Raw genomic sequence first — 18,630 nt, 5'->3', positions numbered from 1 at the left:
CAGGACTGCGTTCACGAGGCAAGGGAGGATGGTTTGGGTCAGTTGTTTAGCATTTTACAGCTCGACTGGCTACCGAGAATAACTGGTGAGAAATGAGGCGGTGTTGCTGTTTAAAAGCAAACGGTATAAAGATGGGAAGTTGGAATGAAATGCTAAGGAGAGCTCAATCTTCAGGTGCTTGACTCTTGTCACAGCTTTGCTGTTTTGTGTTTGTGCATGAAGAGACACTTGAAAGTGCCATATTAAAGGATATTCAATATACTTCCCTCTCTTCGCTTGAAATGTTTCGCTTGTTCTAAATGAGAATCTCTGGGCAACGCTCTCCCCCCTTCCCCCCCCCCCCCGGCTTTACTCTACAATTTGCAGATGATAAATTGAGGTGAAGAAAGCTGCTGAAGGCAAGAACTGGAAATGATGGCTTGCAATCCTGACTTTCGGGGGGAGGGGTTGCTCAAAGGCATAGTGTGCTGGTTTGGACTTAAATCGAACTACGACCCTGTTCAGATGACACGCTAAACCACAGCGGTTAAGCATTTTGAGCTAAACGTTATGGCTCAGAGTGTCGTGTTAACCATTCCTAACTATGGTGGCTACATAACCATGGTTTAAACACACTCACTAACCTTTTCCTGCAAAAGGGTTAGTGGCCTAACCATGGTTCAGCATGCTGTCTGAACAGGCTCTATAATTTGCTGCTAAAACAAGATGTAACTAAGCCCCAAGAGGAATTTGGAAGGACAGGGATCATTGATTATCCTCCCAACTCCTGGTTTGGAGGAACACCTGAGTGCAGCTGGAGCCTTGATTGTAGGGGTCCAAGACCAGCTCAAGACCAGTCCAAGACTTTGCATGGGGGAGGGGGGGCAGACATGGTATTTAGGTTCTTAAGAGGGAAAGTGTCTTGCTACAGAGATCTTTATCTTCTTCTTAAGCCAAACCACTCCAAGAAAGTTGTCTTCTCCTTCTTGTGAAATGCTATATCCATTAAATCCCCACTTACCCTTGGTTTGCTCAAAGGGCAGCATTAGCAACCTCAAACAAAGCCCCACACGGATGTGTAGCAGTTCCTATGTTTTTATTGATGGCAGTTGAGAAGAGAACGGATAAATTGAGGATGTGCCGTGGGTAAGCAACAACTCCCGTGACTGAGGAGGGGGGCAGCTGGGCTTAATTGAAGCTTTCTTAACACTGACTTTATCCCTTAATAGTGCATACGCAGAAGTACCTCGCCCCAAAATGCTAATCAAGCCACCTTTATGGATAAGTACAGCGGATTACTGCTGTGTACATTCATATAGGCTTACTTCTTATTTGATTTTTTTTTTTTTTTTTGGAAGTACGTTGCTATGTGATTTTATTTTCGTTTACCGTTTCCTCGGGGGGCGAGAGGTGAGGCCGGGAAGATGCCCTCCCCAAGAGATACAGCAATAATTAAAAAATCAACATGGACCAGCCACATTAATCCATGTGAACCATTTACAGCATGCAATACTGTCTCTTCCTTTGGTCGCACCATCTTCTTGGAGTCCCCGTGGCTCACAAGCAAATCTGGACAAGACTGATGAGATGCCTTTAAAGTATATGTGGGGGGAGGAAGGGGGGGGGGGAGAGAGGCAGGGAGAAAGTGACAAGATTCCAACAGAAATAAAAATGTTTAAAACCTACATTTCTAAGGCAGGTAGCAGCATAACTTATTACTGTGCTCCTCTGCGGAGTCACCAACAGAGGGAATGTGCATATAATGCCATTACTGTGTTATATAATTTAGGAGAGAGTCACCGGAGCAACTGAAGGCACTTGGGGGGGAAAAAGTGTAACTCTTCCGAAGTCCTCGCAAAGCACCTTGCTGTTTCCGGAATTTTAAGAAATGAATGGAATGGAATTTAAACACGCTCCTCATCCTTCATGCGAGAAAAAAAAGCGTTAAATAAAATAAATAATTCCTTTGGTATCTCGGGGGGGGGGCTGCGGGGCACATGCGCTTTGGCTTCTTGGAGAATAAACAGAGGTTTTCTTGTGCCCGTCGTCCACCTTCTTAACTTCACTGATGAAGTGACGGCCGTGGATTACAGACGCCGCAAAGAACTAACTGTAGCTTTACAAGTAGATTGCGTTGGTCAGAAAGCATCTCCGCTGCACTTGGTGCTCGAGAAGGGCCATTCAGCCTGCAGGATTACACCTTGGTCACGTAATTATTTGGAAAGAGTCCTTGTTTTCCTCTTAACCTGCCTGTCCACCAGCCTGAGGGATCTGGAAAGGAAGACAGAAGGACGTTAAGCCCGTGGATGGCGCAACACACCCACTCTCCGAACTTCTCACTGTGGAAACTCCAAGGCAAGAAACTTATTCAGTTTAGAAAACAAGCAGCGATTCTTATAAGCGACGGTTGGAGCAGAGAGCGGGCATTTGCCCTGTTGGAACAGCACTGGAATAGAATCCAAGTAATCGTAGTCTGTTTGTTCAACTTAAATGCAGTATGAGTTGTGTTACTGCCACTGTGAGATCTTACTTCATTGGTACCTGATGTCCCATTATTTTGCAAAAGCGGTAATGATAATTGCTCAATGCAGCTCTCATGCAAGCGGAACGGAATTTGTAACAAAAATGGCAAAACTCCCAAGCCTCCAGTGAAAATGAACGGTACAAACGATCTAGCGTGTAGTTGAAAACTTATCAAATTTATCAAATGGCAAAATTGTAAAAGACCGTGACTGCATTTGGACATCACGTTAAGCAAGGACTCTTAGTTTAATAAACAATGATTTGAAAGAGCAGGGTGCTGGTGCATGTAGTCCGTTCATTTGGGCAGGTAAATAAACCAGCCCTCTGAGAGTGGGTGGATTCCCAGGAGAAGGTCTTTTCCGTCACATCTTTAGACTGTGGAATGCCCACCCGAAAGAGGCCCACCTGCTCCTGTCATTGATGGCTTTCTGCCATGCTCTTAAGACCCAGACTTTGTAAAGGCTTTTGGTGGGCCCTGGTAGGATAATGATTTGTGTCTCATGACTGATTTTTTCCTCCTGAGTCTGTTGCTGATACTCCTTCTATTGCGCTTTGATTTGCTGCAATGTTTTACTGATTTTGTTAGCCACACTGAGGTCTTTTAAAAGACAGAAAGGCAAGATATAATAAATAGATTTATTGACACTGACCAGGGAGACCACCTTACCTTCTTTGACGATATCAATAAGGTCATTGGCATTAAAGCTGAGTTCGTCTGTGTCCTGAGCATCGTAGGCGTACAGCGCTCTGCACTGAGGTACCTGAGGCTTTGGCTTTGGCTGAGGCTTGGGCCTGCCCCCAGCAGGCGGGGGTCGGCTCGTAGTCTGCCTGCGAGCACTACAGAGACACAGGAAAGTGATTAGGCTCTGCGGCCATCCTTCGTTCTCCTCCACGCCTGGGCAGTTAGAGCAACAAAACCTCCTAAAACTTTGCATGATATTTATTAGAGAAAACAACGATCAATTATATGTATGAGATCTCTCCTATACCACATACACACCACATATTACAAGAGCACCGAAGAAAAAGCAGCTGCTTTGAGCTAAGCATGTGAGCCACAGAGCTCCAATTTCATCTCAGCAAGTCTTTGGACGCCACCGTCTCTCAGTTTCCCCACCTGCAATATGAGTTGATGCTAAAGGAAACCTATTTCACAGGGTTGTAAAGATAACTGAAATATGTGTGTAAAGTCCATCTAGTATCCCAAAATGCATTCCAACATTTTGCTGTTTCTGTTATTGCCATTATAATTAGGATGGGGTCAAATGTGGCTGCTGCTTCCCGCAAAGTTGGGTTTTAATTCAATGGTCAGGGATGATGGGTGTTGCAATCAAAACTATCTGGAGGGACCCAGGTTGAGGAAGGCTGGTGCAACAACAGTTAGCCTTGTGTCAGAAAGCGTGCAAGTGAAAAGTCACCCAGAAAACACCACTAGATGGCACTGCAGGCCATCTTGCAAAGCGAAGCCCCCCCCACGGCCTAAAGGTGCATTCCCAGGAGAACAGCTTCTGAGTCTCTTAGATTTGTACAGATGCAATCCTATGCATGTTTAGACAGGAAAAAAGTCCTACAATTCCCAGCATGCTTGTCGCTGAGGCATGCTGGGATGCTTGATTTCAAATAGCCCGTGCTTACTTTTAATACGCTTAATCATATTTAAGAGTTGACATCGCTGAGAAAAAAGGTCTCAATGATGGTCTTGTCGATGGGCCAAAAAGCCGCATCGCTTCTGAATGAGCCTTTCCTGCCTGTTGACAGCAAAAACAGTTTTAAGTTCCAGTGTAATCCATGAACGGCAGAAGAACCTGCCTCAGATACCCCACCAATTGAATGTATCTCTCTCTGCAACCCAGTTCTGTAAAATTCAGTCCCTCTGACTGAATAAAAAGCAAGGGCTAAAACATATGCATATGGCGGGCAGGGGCAGGGGCGGAGGGGAGGCCGTAGCTTAGTGGCAGAGCCAGCTTTGCACGCAAAAGGCTCCATCGCAACATCTCCAGTTTGAAAAAAGGATGTTGGGGGGAAATCTTGAGGAGTTGTTGCCAGTCAGATTAGTAGAAAACATGAAGCTAGATGGATTGACGGCTTGGATCTGTACAAGGCATTTATGTGTTTGTGTCGCTTTTAAGGCATGGCTGCAGCTCAGTGGCAGAAGACCTGCTTTGCACAAAAAGGGTTTCCAAATTCAACCCTTAGCATCTCCAGACAGGACTAGAAAAGACCCGTTTTTGAAAACCTGGGCAGCCACTGCCTAATCCGGGAGACAGGCTCATTGCCTGTTCTGGATGGGGTTGCACTGCCTCTGAAAGGTCAGGTTCGTAGTTTGGGGTACTCTTAGACCCATTTCTGTCGTTGGAGGCTCAAGTAACCACCACGGCACGGAGTGCCTTTTACCAGCTTCGGGTGGTCCGCCAACTACAGCCTCTCTTGGACAGGGATAGCTTGGCCATGGTGGCACAGGCGTTGGTAACCTCAAGATTGGATTACTGCAACGCGCTCTATGTGGGGCTGCCCTTGAAGCTGCTCCGGAAGCTGGAGCTAGTGCAGAACGCTGCAACTCGGCTGTTGTCTGGAGCTGCCCCTTTCCAGCGTGTAACTCCTCTGCTGAGGGAACTGCCCTGGCTGCCTATTTGCTACCAGGCCAGGTTTAAGGTTCTTGTACTTGTGTACAAAGCCCTAAACAACTTGGGACCAGGATACCTGAGAGAGCGCCTTCTCCTTTACCAACCTGCCTGGTCACTGAGGTCATCTGATGGTCTGCTCCTGATGGTTCCACCTAGATCCATCCTCCGATTGGAGTCCACCAGGGGAAGAGCCTTCAGCGTGGTGGATCCCCTCCTGTGGAACTCCCTGCCTCTGGAGGTCAGGCAGGCGCCAACCTTGTACTCCTTTCAGCGCCTCCTGAAAACATCTTTATTCCAGGAAGCCTTTCCTTAATATGCAGCCTTGAATCTCTGTATTTGCTTCTTTTAAAATTTGTTTTAAGTGTTTTATTCTGCTTTCATTTTCATTTTATCTTGTACACCGCTCCGAAATTTTTCAATGGGGAGCGGTATATAAATATTCTAAATAAATAAATAAATAAATAATTGGTGTGGACAGTAACTGAATGCAGATGGACCAATACTCTCTGTGTCAAGCAGCTTCTTTTGTTTGGATGTGCAAAAAAAAACAACTGACAGCAAAATGCGATAGAATATTGCTGCATACCAGACTTTTCATATTTGTCTTGGAATGTATACACAGCAAGGTTCTGTTGCTGCCCAGACAGATCCAAGGAGCTACGAACGAAGTCTGCCATGTACCCTTCTATGGATCGTGACCAGCCTGCATCAAGGTGATAGTCTCGACAGAAGACGCCCTTCAGAAGAGCTCTACAGAACAACCGGCCCTCTGCTGCAGTTCACTCGTGTGTCGCTCTGAGCCTTGCAGGTTCCAGATGGAAACGAGAGAGACTCAGAGCACGGCCCTCCACCAGTTGAGAACCAGCTACCTGCCTCCAGACAAACTGGTTAACCACTTCCAGATACAGGACGCTTCTGAAGCGGGCATCACGTGGGGCTTACCCAGCTGCACCCTGGTCCGGCACTTTGAGGAAGTCCAGGCTGTCTGGCTGCTGGGAAATTCTATCCGATCCGCTGGAGACTTGTGGCAAGGGTGGGCACGCCATGGTCGTGTACAGGCTTTTCTGACTGGCTCGTTGGCTCGCTAGGCCTTGAGGCTGCTGTGCGTGGTGCGGGATTTTTATCACCCCGTTCTGATGAAGACCTAGAAGTAATTGGAGATGTGAGCCCAAGAGGCACCACGCCCTCCACCTAGGCTGAAGGGAAGAGGTGCCTTCTTTCATACTTCCTCCCCCAGTCTTCATTTCCCAGCTTGCTGCTTGAATAGTTTTCCTCTCTTCCCAAGATAAGAGCAGCCCGGCCTGATCAGACCAAGATGGGTCTATTTAGTCAAGCATCCTGCTTCCTAGGGATGCTTTAGGGTGGATTCCTGCATTGAGCAGGGGGTTGGACTCGATGGCCTTGTAGGCCCCTTCCAACTCTGCTATTCTATGATTCTTCCCACATTAAGGGTTAGCCAGTGTCTCCCACCACCCCAGTTGCTCTCTGTGTGGGGGTCAGGGACTCTCCAGTTGTGCTACAGTAGCTCAGCTCCTGTAACCCAGGGCGAGGGGGCACCTTTGACCAGGGCAAAGGCATCCTGCTACCAACTGTCTCTGCAGAGGCCACCAGTGAGGGAGGAAGCAGCAGCTAGGCACCTCTCCACCGTGCCTGGGTCCAGCTCCAGCTGAGAGCCCCCTCCCTCCTGCTGTCAACTGTCTCTGCAGAGGCCACCAGTGAGGGAGGAAGCAGCAGCCAGGCACCTCTCCATCGGGCCTGGGTCCAGCTCCAGCTGAGAGCCCCCTCTCTCCTGCTACCAACTGTCTCTGCAGAGGCCACCAGTGAGGGAGGAAGCAGCAGCCAGGCACCTCTCCACCGTGCCTGGGTCCAGCTCCAGCTGAGAGCCCCCCCTCCCTCCTGCTACCAACTATCTCTGCAGAGGCCACCAGTGAGGGAGGAAGCAGCAGCCAGGCACCTCTCCACCGTGCCTGGGTCCAGCTCCAGCTGAGAGTACCCTCCCTCCTGCTACCAACTGTCTCTGGAGAGGCCACCAGTGAGGGAGGAAGCAGCAGCCAGGCACCTCTCCACTGTGCCTGGGTCCAGCTCCAGCTGAGAGCCCCCTCCCTCCTGCTGTCACCTGTAACTGCTGAACTTTCCAACTAAGATTGTAGTGCCTGAATTTGCTTTCCTTTTTCCCCTCCTCCTCCTCCTCCTCCCTCCCAATCCCCTTTCCTTTTGTGTCATGTCTTTTAGATTGTAAGCCTGTGGGCAGGGACTGTCAAGAAATACTTTTGTAAGCCGCCGTGAGAGCCTTTTTTGGCTGAATGGCAGCATAAAAATCCTTAAATAAATAAAATAAATAATAAATAAATAAATAAATAAAATCCTCAGTGGCATTTGCATGAGGGTCACCACTTCCGTGACCTCTCCAGGGCTGCCACTTGGCCACAGCCGTTACACGCTTGTCAAATTTTACTGCTTCAAGACACAGCGGCAGGACGATGCCCCCTTTGGGCGAGCATCGTTACCTCTTGATGAGTGGGACCACCTGCCCCACCAAACTTGTTCTTTCACCCATAGATGTGCCGCATGGAGACCACGAAGGTTGACAGGTTGTGTACTTGTAACTGGTTCTTCGAGTTGTCATCGTGCATTCATACAATCCCCCCCCTTCCACCCTTCTCTTCTACAGGTGTTCACTTGCCTAATCATGTTTTTGGGCCACTTCTGCGGCCATCTTTGGAAACTGAGCAAGAAGGCAGGAGCTGCATCCCTTGACCAGGAGCATGGAATCGGGTGGGCATTCCTGCCTGAAACCTCAAAGATGCTGAGGGCTCTGCACAGGCGCAACCCCGTATGTGTGAATGCCCTGATAATCACTCGAAGGACCAGTAACAGCTGAGCAATCTGTCCTATTTGGTTTAAAGTTAAACTCTCTCTACCTAGCTGTCCTTGTCACGGAAAAGCCGACTTGTTCCCAGGACAAGGGAGAGGTGCAAGCTGGAATGCTCACATATGGTCCCCCGGATTTCTTTCCACGTCTCTGGCTCTGCCTCATAGGGGACAGCAGCAGGGTCCCTAAATTACTCCTGCCCCAGGCCCCATCAACCCACCTGGTTGGCCCCTGTGGGAAACAGCATGCTAGCCTGAATAGGCCTTCGGTCTGATCTACAGGGCTCTTTGCATGTTCTTTTGCATAAACCAACACCCCAAGTTAAAAAGTTAATAGATAAACTTCATAGTTAAGATAAGCCTCAATAGATAAAGTTAATGGATCAACCTCATTCTCACGGAGTCAGTTAAAACAAGCCTGATAGCCCCAAGGGCTTGCCGAAAAGAAATGTCTTCACGAGATGGCAAAAGACCATCAAAGGGAAATGCAAAAGTCTTTTTTCCATGATGGACATGAGATTTGGACCGCTAACTAGAGCACCGTTTGCCAAGAAATAAATCCTAAGAACCACCCAAAAAAAGCCGCCACTCACCCGGAGGAGGCGGTGCAGCCCTCAGGGGATAGGTATGGCCCTGTGTCCGGTTGGAATAGCCTCTGCTCTGGGTCGCGTTCCTTCTGGTGGGGCCTGCAATGCAACGCAGAGAAATCATTCAAGCTGGGACCGGCTGCACAGGCTGTGCTGCTGTTCCTCCCCCTCGTGACCTCGGAGAGCTTCATACGTACGGGAGTTCTTTGGGAGGCCAGGCCCAATGCTGACCTGCAGCACTTTATTACTTGGCTTGAGAATGGCCACGTCTCCCTGGCCTTGGCTGAACTGCACCTGGCGCGATCCTCCGGCCTTCCAGGGCCCCCAGTTCTCCTTCTTCAACTTCACTTCAAGCCTGGCACACAGTGAGCAGAAAATGCAGTTAGTAAGATGCAAGGGGTGTCAGCCTCCCTTTCACACCTTCGGGGACTTCCTAACATAGCAGAAAAGCTGGAATTCTCCCAATGGAGCAGTGTCCCCAGGCTGAGGACCGAAGACTGGGTCTTGCCTCTTAGGAGCGGAGTTGACATTTTGAAGAATCTCTGGCCCAGCTCGCACATCATGACTCCTATGGGTTGTTTAAACCATGGGTAGCTATTACTGTGTAGGAATGAGCGAGCCTACTGCCTCCCGCCAACCCCTGCTTCGTTTCCACTTTGCTAAACAACCCAGGAACGCTTGCCATAACATCCGCACCCAGAATTCGGGATTGTTAAGTGAGAATCAACCCAGAGTTTTAACCCAACAACAAACCATGGCTTAAAACTGGATTGTTTCTCCCTTAACAACCCAAAATGCCAGGTTTGGGCATCACAGTGAACAACCCAATTCCTGGGTTGTTTCGCATAGCAGAAGCGGGTGAGAGGCATCACACTTGTTCACTCCTTTGCAGTCACGACTACCCATGGTTTAAGCAACCCCTGGGTAGTCGTCATTATATTAGTAGTAGTAGTAGTAGTAGTAGTAGTAGTATCCCGCCTTTTGCCCAATACTGGGCCTCAAGGCAGCCTTACAAAATTTAAAACATATACATTTTAAACCTAGGAAAAGAAATGTCAAAAACAACAACAACCCAATATAAAAAACATAAACATTTAAAATACATGACAATTTTACAAATCCTTAACATAGATGGAGGGCCAGATTATTCTCCAAAGCCCTGCTGGAACAAACAAGTTTTAGCCTGCTTCTGAAAGCCCATCAAGGAAGGAGCCAGTCTAGCTTCCCCGGGAAGAGAGTTCCAAAGCACTGGAGCAGCCACCGAGAAGGCCCTCTCCCATGTTCCCACCAAGCGCGCCTGTGAAGATGGTGGGACTGAAAGAAGGGCTTCCCCAGAAGACCTCAAAGCACGGGCAGGCTCATATGGGAGAATACAGTCTTTCAGATAACCTGCACCCAAGACATATAGTCATGCCGTGCAAACCAAATCTCTGTTTTTGTTGCATTTTCCCAGATGCTCAGGGTTGGAGAGTGAGGGGGGCGGAGCTTGGCGGCCGTGAAGCTGGTAAGAGTTTCTTAACTTTCCAACCGGCCATGCCGGAAAAGTCAATTATCTCCTTTTAAAAGGGCATAAATTTCAAAGGAACACGATGGAAAAGGACTATGAATATTAATTGCTGATGTTGCTGATAATGGTGCAAAGTTGAAATGATTTAAAAGTGAGAAATTTGAAGCGGCTGGAGAAACGTCTCTGTGGAAAGTGAAACTGATTGCTAGGTGCCGGGAAGTGCACGGCAGTTAATGGTTTGTTATTGTTAGAGACGTGGACTTGATTTATGGTGAATCTCACTTTTTATTGGAAAGCGAAGAGCTGTAAAACACTGGCTTTATAGAGTGAAAGTAACCCAGGCACAGACTGACGGATGGACGGTGTGCTAATTTGAGATCAAGGGCGGGGGGGAGGCAGACTGCAGCTTTGGAGCGTTTGCAGCATTTGGCGGGGAGACGGCTGTTTGGTGCTGTCGGGACTATGTTTATGGTGGTTTCGGTCTCCCCCAGTGAATGCTGTCTTGATGTGTGGTGAAATTCCCACCCCCCCAGAGAAGAAAGAGTTATTAAGTATTGAAAAGCACAGAGAGATAAAAATAGCCTGGCAAGAAGGGGAGCCGGGATTCAAGAAGGAGATTTATGCCCTATGTCGAATATAAAAAGAAAGATTAAAAATGAAATTGCAAAAGTTACGTGGTCAAGGAAACGACCCAGTAATCATAACCTCCCCCATCTGGAAAAATTGGCTTCGGAAGAAGAGCAGGAAGATACAGACACAGCAACAGAAGAGATTAAAATGGCCGAAGGTGGAAAATCAGCTGGCAGCCAGCCAGCCACCTTAGCTGAAATCAAGAGTGTTATTGCAGAAAACAATGCAATCATTTTTTAAAAAATGGACCAGCAAATGGAAAAATTGGATAAGCGGATGATTGTGTTAGCTGATAAAATCACCCAGAACGTCAAGAGTATAAAGGATTTGGAGGCAGGAGCAGACCTGATCGAGAAGAGACAAGAGGCTTTTGAAAAATCGTCTAATGTGCAATTCCAGGACCACGAATTACGGCTGATAGCCTTAGAAGATCAAAATCGTCGTTCATCACTTCGCATAAAACATTTAATTCAAGTACAAGGAGAAAATTTGCGAGATATAATTTTGAAGTGGTTTAAAGAGATGATGCCTGATTTGGAATTAGAGGAATGCGAATTGGACCAAGTCCATAGAGTGGGGGGGGGGCAAAATTACAAAGGAGCTACCAGAGATATTTTGGTGAAATTTGGCAATTACTATAAAAAAGAGCAAGTTATGAAGAAACTGAGATCTATGGCCCAGCTACAGTATAAAAGCAAATCAGTGCAAATTTATAATGATCTTTGTCAGCACACACTGAATTGGAGACGCAGTGTCAAGCCAATAACTGAAATATTAGTGAAAAAAAAATTACATATTCATGGGGTTATCCTGTTTTCTTAAGATTTACATATGGTAGGGGGGAGCACAGAGTAACTTCTTTGGATCAGGGTAAGGAGTTGTTGAAGAGCTTGGGTCTGTATGAGGAAGCAAGTGTGACTGAAACAGGTGGGAGAGGAGATGAGGCTGGGGCATCTGGGATGTAATAGAATTGTTAACTGTATTATGAGATAATTGTAGATAGAAATGTTAAACATAGAGACCTTGCCGGCCAGGCGCAGCACTGCCTCCCCCCCCTCCCCCTAAAGTAGATGGCTGGAGTGTTAGACTTACGGGGATTGGGGGGGGGAAGAGGTGGGGGGAGGGGGGATGGTATGGGTTAGAGTAAGGGGATTGAGGGTTTTGTTATGGTGTTTGTGTTTTTATGTATGTGAATTTGAGTTTCAGAGCACAAGGGATCGGAAGAGACATCAAAAGGGTGAATATGGATAAAAAAATAAAAGTATCAACACTTAATGTTAAAGGTTTGGGGGCAGTCGTGAAAAGGAGGAGAATAGAACAAATGTTTAATAAGGAAGGATCTGACATTATAATGATGCAAGAAACACATCAAGGGTTCGAGAATGCAAATATGATAAGGATCAAGTGGTTAGCTTATTATGAAAAGTCATTGGGGACTTCAAAAAAACCCGGAGTGGCCACTTTGATTTAAAAAAAAAGTGGATTTATATTAGAAACCATAAAAAAGGATGATAGTGGTAGATATCTTATGATAAAAGGTAAAATTGAAGGAAAGGTATATACATTAATTAATGTTTATGCCCCAAATGAGAGATATAGAGAGTTTTTTATAAAATTATTTAAAGAAATAGAAGAATTCAAGGAGGGGTATGTTATCTTAGCTGGGGATTTTAATATGGTTATGGATAATAGATGGGACAGGTCAAACCCCACTAATGTTGAAAAGAGGAATGATATTACTATATTGAATAAATTAGTAAAAGAAAATGATTATGTGGATTCTTGGCGCCTACTTAATGGGGCTAAGCCTGGGTTCTCATATTACTCCCCAGTTCATCATACATACTCCAGGATAGATCATATATTTGTCTCAAAAGATTTTGCAACTAAGATTTGTAAAATGGAAATGGGGGTAATAAAGGTAACTGACCACGCATTGTTAAGTTAAGAATTTGCAATTAAGAAGAATTATAAAGAGGCGTACAGGTGGAAAATGAACACAAAAATATTGAAATATAATAAAGTGGTAGAAAAAATTCAGAGGGAATTGTCAGAGTCATGGGAAATCAATGAAAAGGGAGGAACAGCTGGGTCAGTCGTTTGGGACACCATGAAGGCTGTAGTAAGAGGAATCTGTATTAGAGAAATGTGCAACTTAAAAAGGCAACAGTATGCAGAGCAGGAGAAGCTAGAGATAGAAATTAGAAGTTTGGAGGAAGAATATTGGCAGGGTAAAAATAAATATAAATTAATAGAAATACAAGCTAAGAAGAAACAATTAGAAAATTTAAATTTAGAGGAAGTTCAAAAAAATTTAATGTATATGAAAAGGGAGTATTTTGAAAATAGCAATAAGAATTCTAGATTGCTTGACTCACACAAAAGGAAAAAGCGAGAAATGGAATAGGAGCATTGAAGCATAATCAAGGGAATTATTGTCATACAATGAAGGATAAAATTTAAAAAATTCAGAAATTTTATCAGGAATTATATAAGGGTAAAGAAATTCAAAAAAAGAAGTTGGAGGATTATATAGGAAGGTATATAAAGAAGGGAATAAAAATAGTACATAAAGAGCAAATGGAGAAGGTAATAACTCAAAGAGAAGTTGAAGATGTAATTGATAATTTGAAAGTGGGTAAATCACCGGGAGCAGATGGCTTAGGATCAGAATATTATAAAGTTTTTACGGAGTTTTTAGTTCCGAAATTATTGAAACTTTACAACGCTATATTACAAGGAGAGAAGATACCAGAATCATGGGAACACTCATTGATAATATTAATTCCAAAACCAGACAAAGATTTGACTATCCCCGATTCATATAGACCTATTTCATTAATAAATCAAGATGCTAAAAAATTTTCATCTATTTTGGCTAAACGGTTAAATTTATATCAGAATATATAGGAGAAGATCAATGTGGATTTGTGGCGGGGAGGCAGATGCATAGTTTAGTGGGAAGAGTTTTAAATGTAATACACGCGATAAAAAAATCAAAGATCAAGGCAGGAATTTTGGCATTGGATAGTTTTAAGGCTTTTGACTGTGTGAGCTGGCAGGCATTAAAGATTATTTTAGATAAAATGGGATTTGGAAATAAATTTAAAACTATAATAGAACAGTTATATTCCCAAAATACAGCTGTAGTGGTGGTAAACGATGGACTCACTGAAAAGATACGACTAGCCAGAGGTACAAGACAAGGATGTCCGCTCTCGCCGGTCCTGTTTGTAATGGTTATGGAAGTATTGGCGAACGCAATAAGAGATGATGGAGAGATAGAAGGAATTGGAGATGTAAGGAAAATAAAATTGAATATGTTTGCGGATGATACCCTATTGACTATTAAGAATCCAATAAGAAAAATAGATAGAATTAAACAACAATTGAGAGAATTTGAAGAAGCTACAGGATTAAGAATAAATTGGTCCAAATCAGAGATGATTTTGTTTAATCATACTAAGAAGGAAGAAAAGGAATGGGAACGTAAGGGAATAGAAATGAGAGTTAAGGAACAGATTAGATATTTGGGAATTAAAATTACAAAAAACTTAGACAATTTAGAAAAGGAGAATTTAACGAGGTTAAAAAAAGAGGTATTAGAAAAATTGGAAAAAATAGGAAAAATATAAAAGATTAAATCTATCTTGGTTTGGAAGAATAGCATTAATAAAAATGAAGATTTTAGCTAAGATTAATTTTGTGTTTAGGATGTTACCAATAAAAATTTCAGAAGTTGAGATAAAAAGTTGGCAAAATATTATAAACAAATATTGTAACGGAGATAAGAAAGCGAGGGTAAATAAGAATAAATGGTATTTAAGCCATAAAAAGGGAGGATTGGGTCTCCCAAATATAAAATTATACTATGTAGCAAACAGGTTAAGACATATTGTAGAAGCAATTATAGGAGTAGGAGATTTAGATTGGATGGAGGATAAAACTACATGTAATGTAGAGATGAGTTTGGAAAATGTTTTTTTTAAGGAAGGAGGGAGAAAGTGGGTTGAAAGTATAGATAATTCACTCCTGAGGTCTCAATGGGAAATTTGGAGTAAATTTAAAGGGAAGCTGCTTCCGAGCAACTCTCCCTTGTCACCGGTAATAATGTTAAAGAATTTCCCAGAGGAACTGAAGGGTAGATTAAGAAAAATATTAAAAGAGAAAAACAAAATGAAATTAAAGGATTGGTTAAGAGATATAAATACAAGAGAAGAGATGGAAGAGCTGTTAAAGGAGAAAAAATTATCTTGGTTAGAGTATAGGCAATTAGAACAGTGGAATAAAAAGTGGATTAAAGAAAATAGAGTTTGTAGAGAAATGACGAAGTTTGAGGAGTTAATAGTAAATAAGGAAAAAGGTAAAGGAGGAAGTATAGTCTTAAAAGGGTTAATGAGCGAAATATATAAAATATTGTTAGAAAAAGGGCTAATGGATAGCTCAGGAAAAATGGTATGGGAGACAGATTTGAAGGTACAAATAGGGCGACAGAGCTGGGAGGGACTGTGGAAACAAAGAGTGTTGAGAAGTATGTCAGTGAGAATAAAAGAGAATTACTTTAAAATTTTGTGGAACCCCGATTAGATTGAATAAGATAAATAATCAGCATTCAGAAAATTGTTGGAAAGGTTGTGGGGGAAAAGGAACGTATTTACATATGTGGTGGGAATGCAAATATGTACAAAGATTATGGAAGATGGTGTTTTTTGAAATTGAAGAAATAGTGGGAATAAAAATAGAACAAACACCAAAAATTGCATTACTGTCACTATTTGAAGATTTAAAATGTGGAAAAGAAATTAAAGAATTGATATCGAGTTTGCTGACTGCAGCACGACTGATGGTTGCTAGGAACTGGAAGATTCAGGGGGAATATTCTATTGAAGAATGGTATAGAGAAGTTTGGGATATAGCTATTAATGATAAATTGACTTGTAATATTAAGTGGAGGAAAGGTATAACTAAAATAAATTAGTTTGAAGGAATTTGGAAACAGTTCCTAATATTTGTGTTTTCTAAGGGAAGTGGGAAACCGCCAGCAGAAGAAAGCATGAGATTTTGGAAGCAGGAATAGATCCCGAGGTGGGGGGTGCACTTATATGTTAAGAATGCTTATATTGTATGATAGGATAGGTTATAGATAATATTTACTCATATATATGTATTCAACATTTATTCAAAAAGTATGTAGTATGTTGTGTTGTTGTTTCTTTTTTGTAAGATGTTTATTTTGTGTTTTAAAATAATTAAAGACAAAAAAAAAGGTTGGAGAGTGAAATTTAGAAGAGACAGAGACAGCAGGCAAACTAAACCCTGCTGAAATGAACAGGCACCATGTAAGAACACAGCTGTCCCAAGCAGGGTTTCTGGAGCCCATCTACTGAGTGTTTAGGATCATAAGCCTGCCCAGGCACACATTACACGTTTCCTGCAGGAAACTGGGTGCAGACACAGCAAACGTGGCCGAGGCACCCAGAGCCGTACGTCAAGCTGAAAACAGCTTTGCATGGTCTCTCCCCTCCCACACGTGATCGTTAATGAAAGCTCCCTCCGTTGTGTTCTGTGGATTTAAGAATACCCAGGAAATGAAGCCAGCAAAATGCATTCCTTTTTTTTGAGACTCCCACACAAGCTGGGAAATGACTTGCCTTTCAGAACACACACACACACACACGCACGCACACACACACACACACACACACACACACACAGAGGGTGGGTTTTGCATCAGAGTTAATCATCTTCTCTCTTACAGCTCTGGGCTAGCATTTGTTTACATCATTGCCACCGAGGGAAGCAGCCCCCAGCCGTGGAAAAGGGCCCCCTTACAGAGCTTCTGGAAAACGGCCGGGGCTGGACTTGAACGCAAACGTGGGGGCGCAACCACAAGGAGCCGGCGGTGGTCTTCCTTTTTGTCGCCTTCCCACAGCGCTAGGTCCTCGGGGCCTTCGTTTGCTTAGCTCAACCAGCAAATGAGTGCTAAGGAGAGACACCCACGCAAACTGCACCACACCGGGGGGGGGGGGGGAGTGGGTCAGCCCTCCATCTCCTGGGCCCAATCAGGACTTCCCCCATCCAGAAACAGGCCTCTCGGTTGAAATCTGGCCCCAAGTTTTCTTTGATGCTTACGGACAAACAGAACCACGCCTGGCTCACTACAACGCTCCCCCTCTCGTCCCTTCCGCAGCCTGCTCAGCACTGTGAAGGATTTGTAGCAAAGGAGGGGCTGGAAGGCCGTTCTAGGCCTGCTGTAAGGCACAGCCTGCTCACATCCTCTGCCCTGACAGAAGCTCAGCTAGCAACCCAGCAAGGCAAACCCCTGCCTCTGGCGTCTGCTTTCGTTGTGACACACAAGATACAAAAAGGGAACACAGAGAGACCTGAGCCCCTACAGCCTCCCCCAACATGGTGCCTGCCAGGTATTCTGGACTACAACTCCCATCAGCCACAGCCAGCATGACCAATGGTCGGAAACCTTGGAAGTTGTCATCTAAAACATCTGGAGGCCACCAGGTGGGGGAAGGTGACTCCATGAGGCTGTGATGCGCCCAGGGACGACCCCTCAGTCAGTGTGAACATGGCTTCCTTAAGTCACCCCAGGGGTCACCCCTGTATGCGGCTGAGCCAGCCCTGTTGCAACCTTAAAAACCAGGAAGCGAGAAGGAGCCGCGCCGTTTTAACCCTGTCACTCACGTATTGCTAAATTTCAGAGGTAGCCTCCTTTGCGTTTTCTCCTCGTAGCGCTTCGACAAGAGGCTTAGGAACTCCGTCTTGAAGACTGATTCGAGGAGACTGTCATATTCTTGCTCATGTAAGATGAAGAGGTCATCCTGCATCGTGCTGTGAAAAGAACATCGGGACGCAAGACATTCACTGGGCAGAAGTCTCAATAAAATTTCTGGGTATGTTTTGCGGTTGTTGGTTTCTTTTTTAAAAAAACCAACGAAGTTCTATATTCTAGATTAAAGGAGTTTTATATAACATTCAGGTAATGCCAATATAATATGGATTACAGCATTTTGCTTTACAAGTGGGATCTGCAACAAACGTTGCAGCGCAAGGTGCTTTCGTTCAGGGTGCCTGCCAGCCAGCCATGCCCTCTTCCAGCGTACTCTAATCTGTTGTCCCCTCCCCCCTCATTTTCCATTTTTCTACCTCTAGACAAACAGACAAGAGGTAGCCACCATCCCATGCCCACTGAGCATGCTCAGTCCTCATTGGACAGCTTCAGATTATTTTCCTCCGATTAAGGTTTTTTTCTTTAACCCCCCCAACTTATGTACCTTGGTTCCCCCCCAAAAAAAAATTGCTGATACCTCCCTCTTTCCTACAGTGGCTAAGCAGATGCCTGCAGGAGGCACACAAGCACAACATGAACGTGGCGGCCTTCTCCTCTTGTTCATTTCCACAACTAAGGTATGCTGCTTGTTAACAAGGAGGCTCCATTGAGCTATTATGGCTATTATTAGTAAACAACGAGAACGCCTGCCCACCATGAATTTAGGCAATCCATCCCTCCCCAACCTGGTATGTGCCAATTATCAATGGCCATGCTGGCTGAGAATTATGGGAATAACACCCAGTTGGGGAAGTCTGACTGAATCCGATACAAAATCCATAAGAACAGCCTTGCTAGTTGGGATCAAAGCAGGCCCTAGGCAGGCCCACATGGGTCAATCAGATGCCTCCAGGAAGCCGACAAATTCAAAACATCTGTCATAAAACAGACCATGCAAGGCTTAAATAAACCGATCCTAGGTATTATAGGGCCACAACTGTGGCCCTGTGTTAAGGCTGAGTCACATTCCACATGATAAACAGAAACCAGGGCAGAAGTAGGTTCCACGGCTTATGAACAGAAAATGCCTCACCATCCTGTGCTTTATTTCAGAAGGCCAGAATACAG

General features: G+C 44.6%; 1 protein-coding gene across 1 annotated transcript in view; it reads right to left on the bottom strand.

Moving 5' to 3' along the window:
• Window positions 1–1,068: 1,068 nt before the first annotated feature.
• The window catches only part of MYO1E (myosin IE), a 103,518-nt gene continuing 85,956 nt past the window's right edge, over window positions 1,069–18,630 (bottom strand). The window contains exons 23-28 of the mRNA XM_063142692.1: window positions 17,418–17,564; window positions 8,782–8,939; window positions 8,591–8,683; window positions 6,069–6,270; window positions 3,170–3,339; window positions 1,069–2,250 (exon numbers count right to left, since the gene is read on the bottom strand). Of these exons, the coding sequence (XP_062998762.1) occupies window positions 2,174–2,250; window positions 3,170–3,339; window positions 6,069–6,270; window positions 8,591–8,683; window positions 8,782–8,939; window positions 17,418–17,564 (847 nt within the window). The 3' untranslated portion in view covers window positions 1,069–2,173. The remainder of the gene's footprint in view (window positions 2,251–3,169; window positions 3,340–6,068; window positions 6,271–8,590; window positions 8,684–8,781; window positions 8,940–17,417; window positions 17,565–18,630) is intronic.

The sequence above is a fragment of the Elgaria multicarinata genome, chromosome 16, assembly GCF_023053635.1.
Source record: "Elgaria multicarinata webbii isolate HBS135686 ecotype San Diego chromosome 16, rElgMul1.1.pri, whole genome shotgun sequence".
NCBI classification, from domain to species: domain Eukaryota; kingdom Metazoa; phylum Chordata; class Lepidosauria; order Squamata; family Anguidae; genus Elgaria; species Elgaria multicarinata.
The sequence above is the reverse complement of the archived record's forward strand: the minus strand, read 5'-3'. Positions and strand labels throughout refer to the sequence as shown.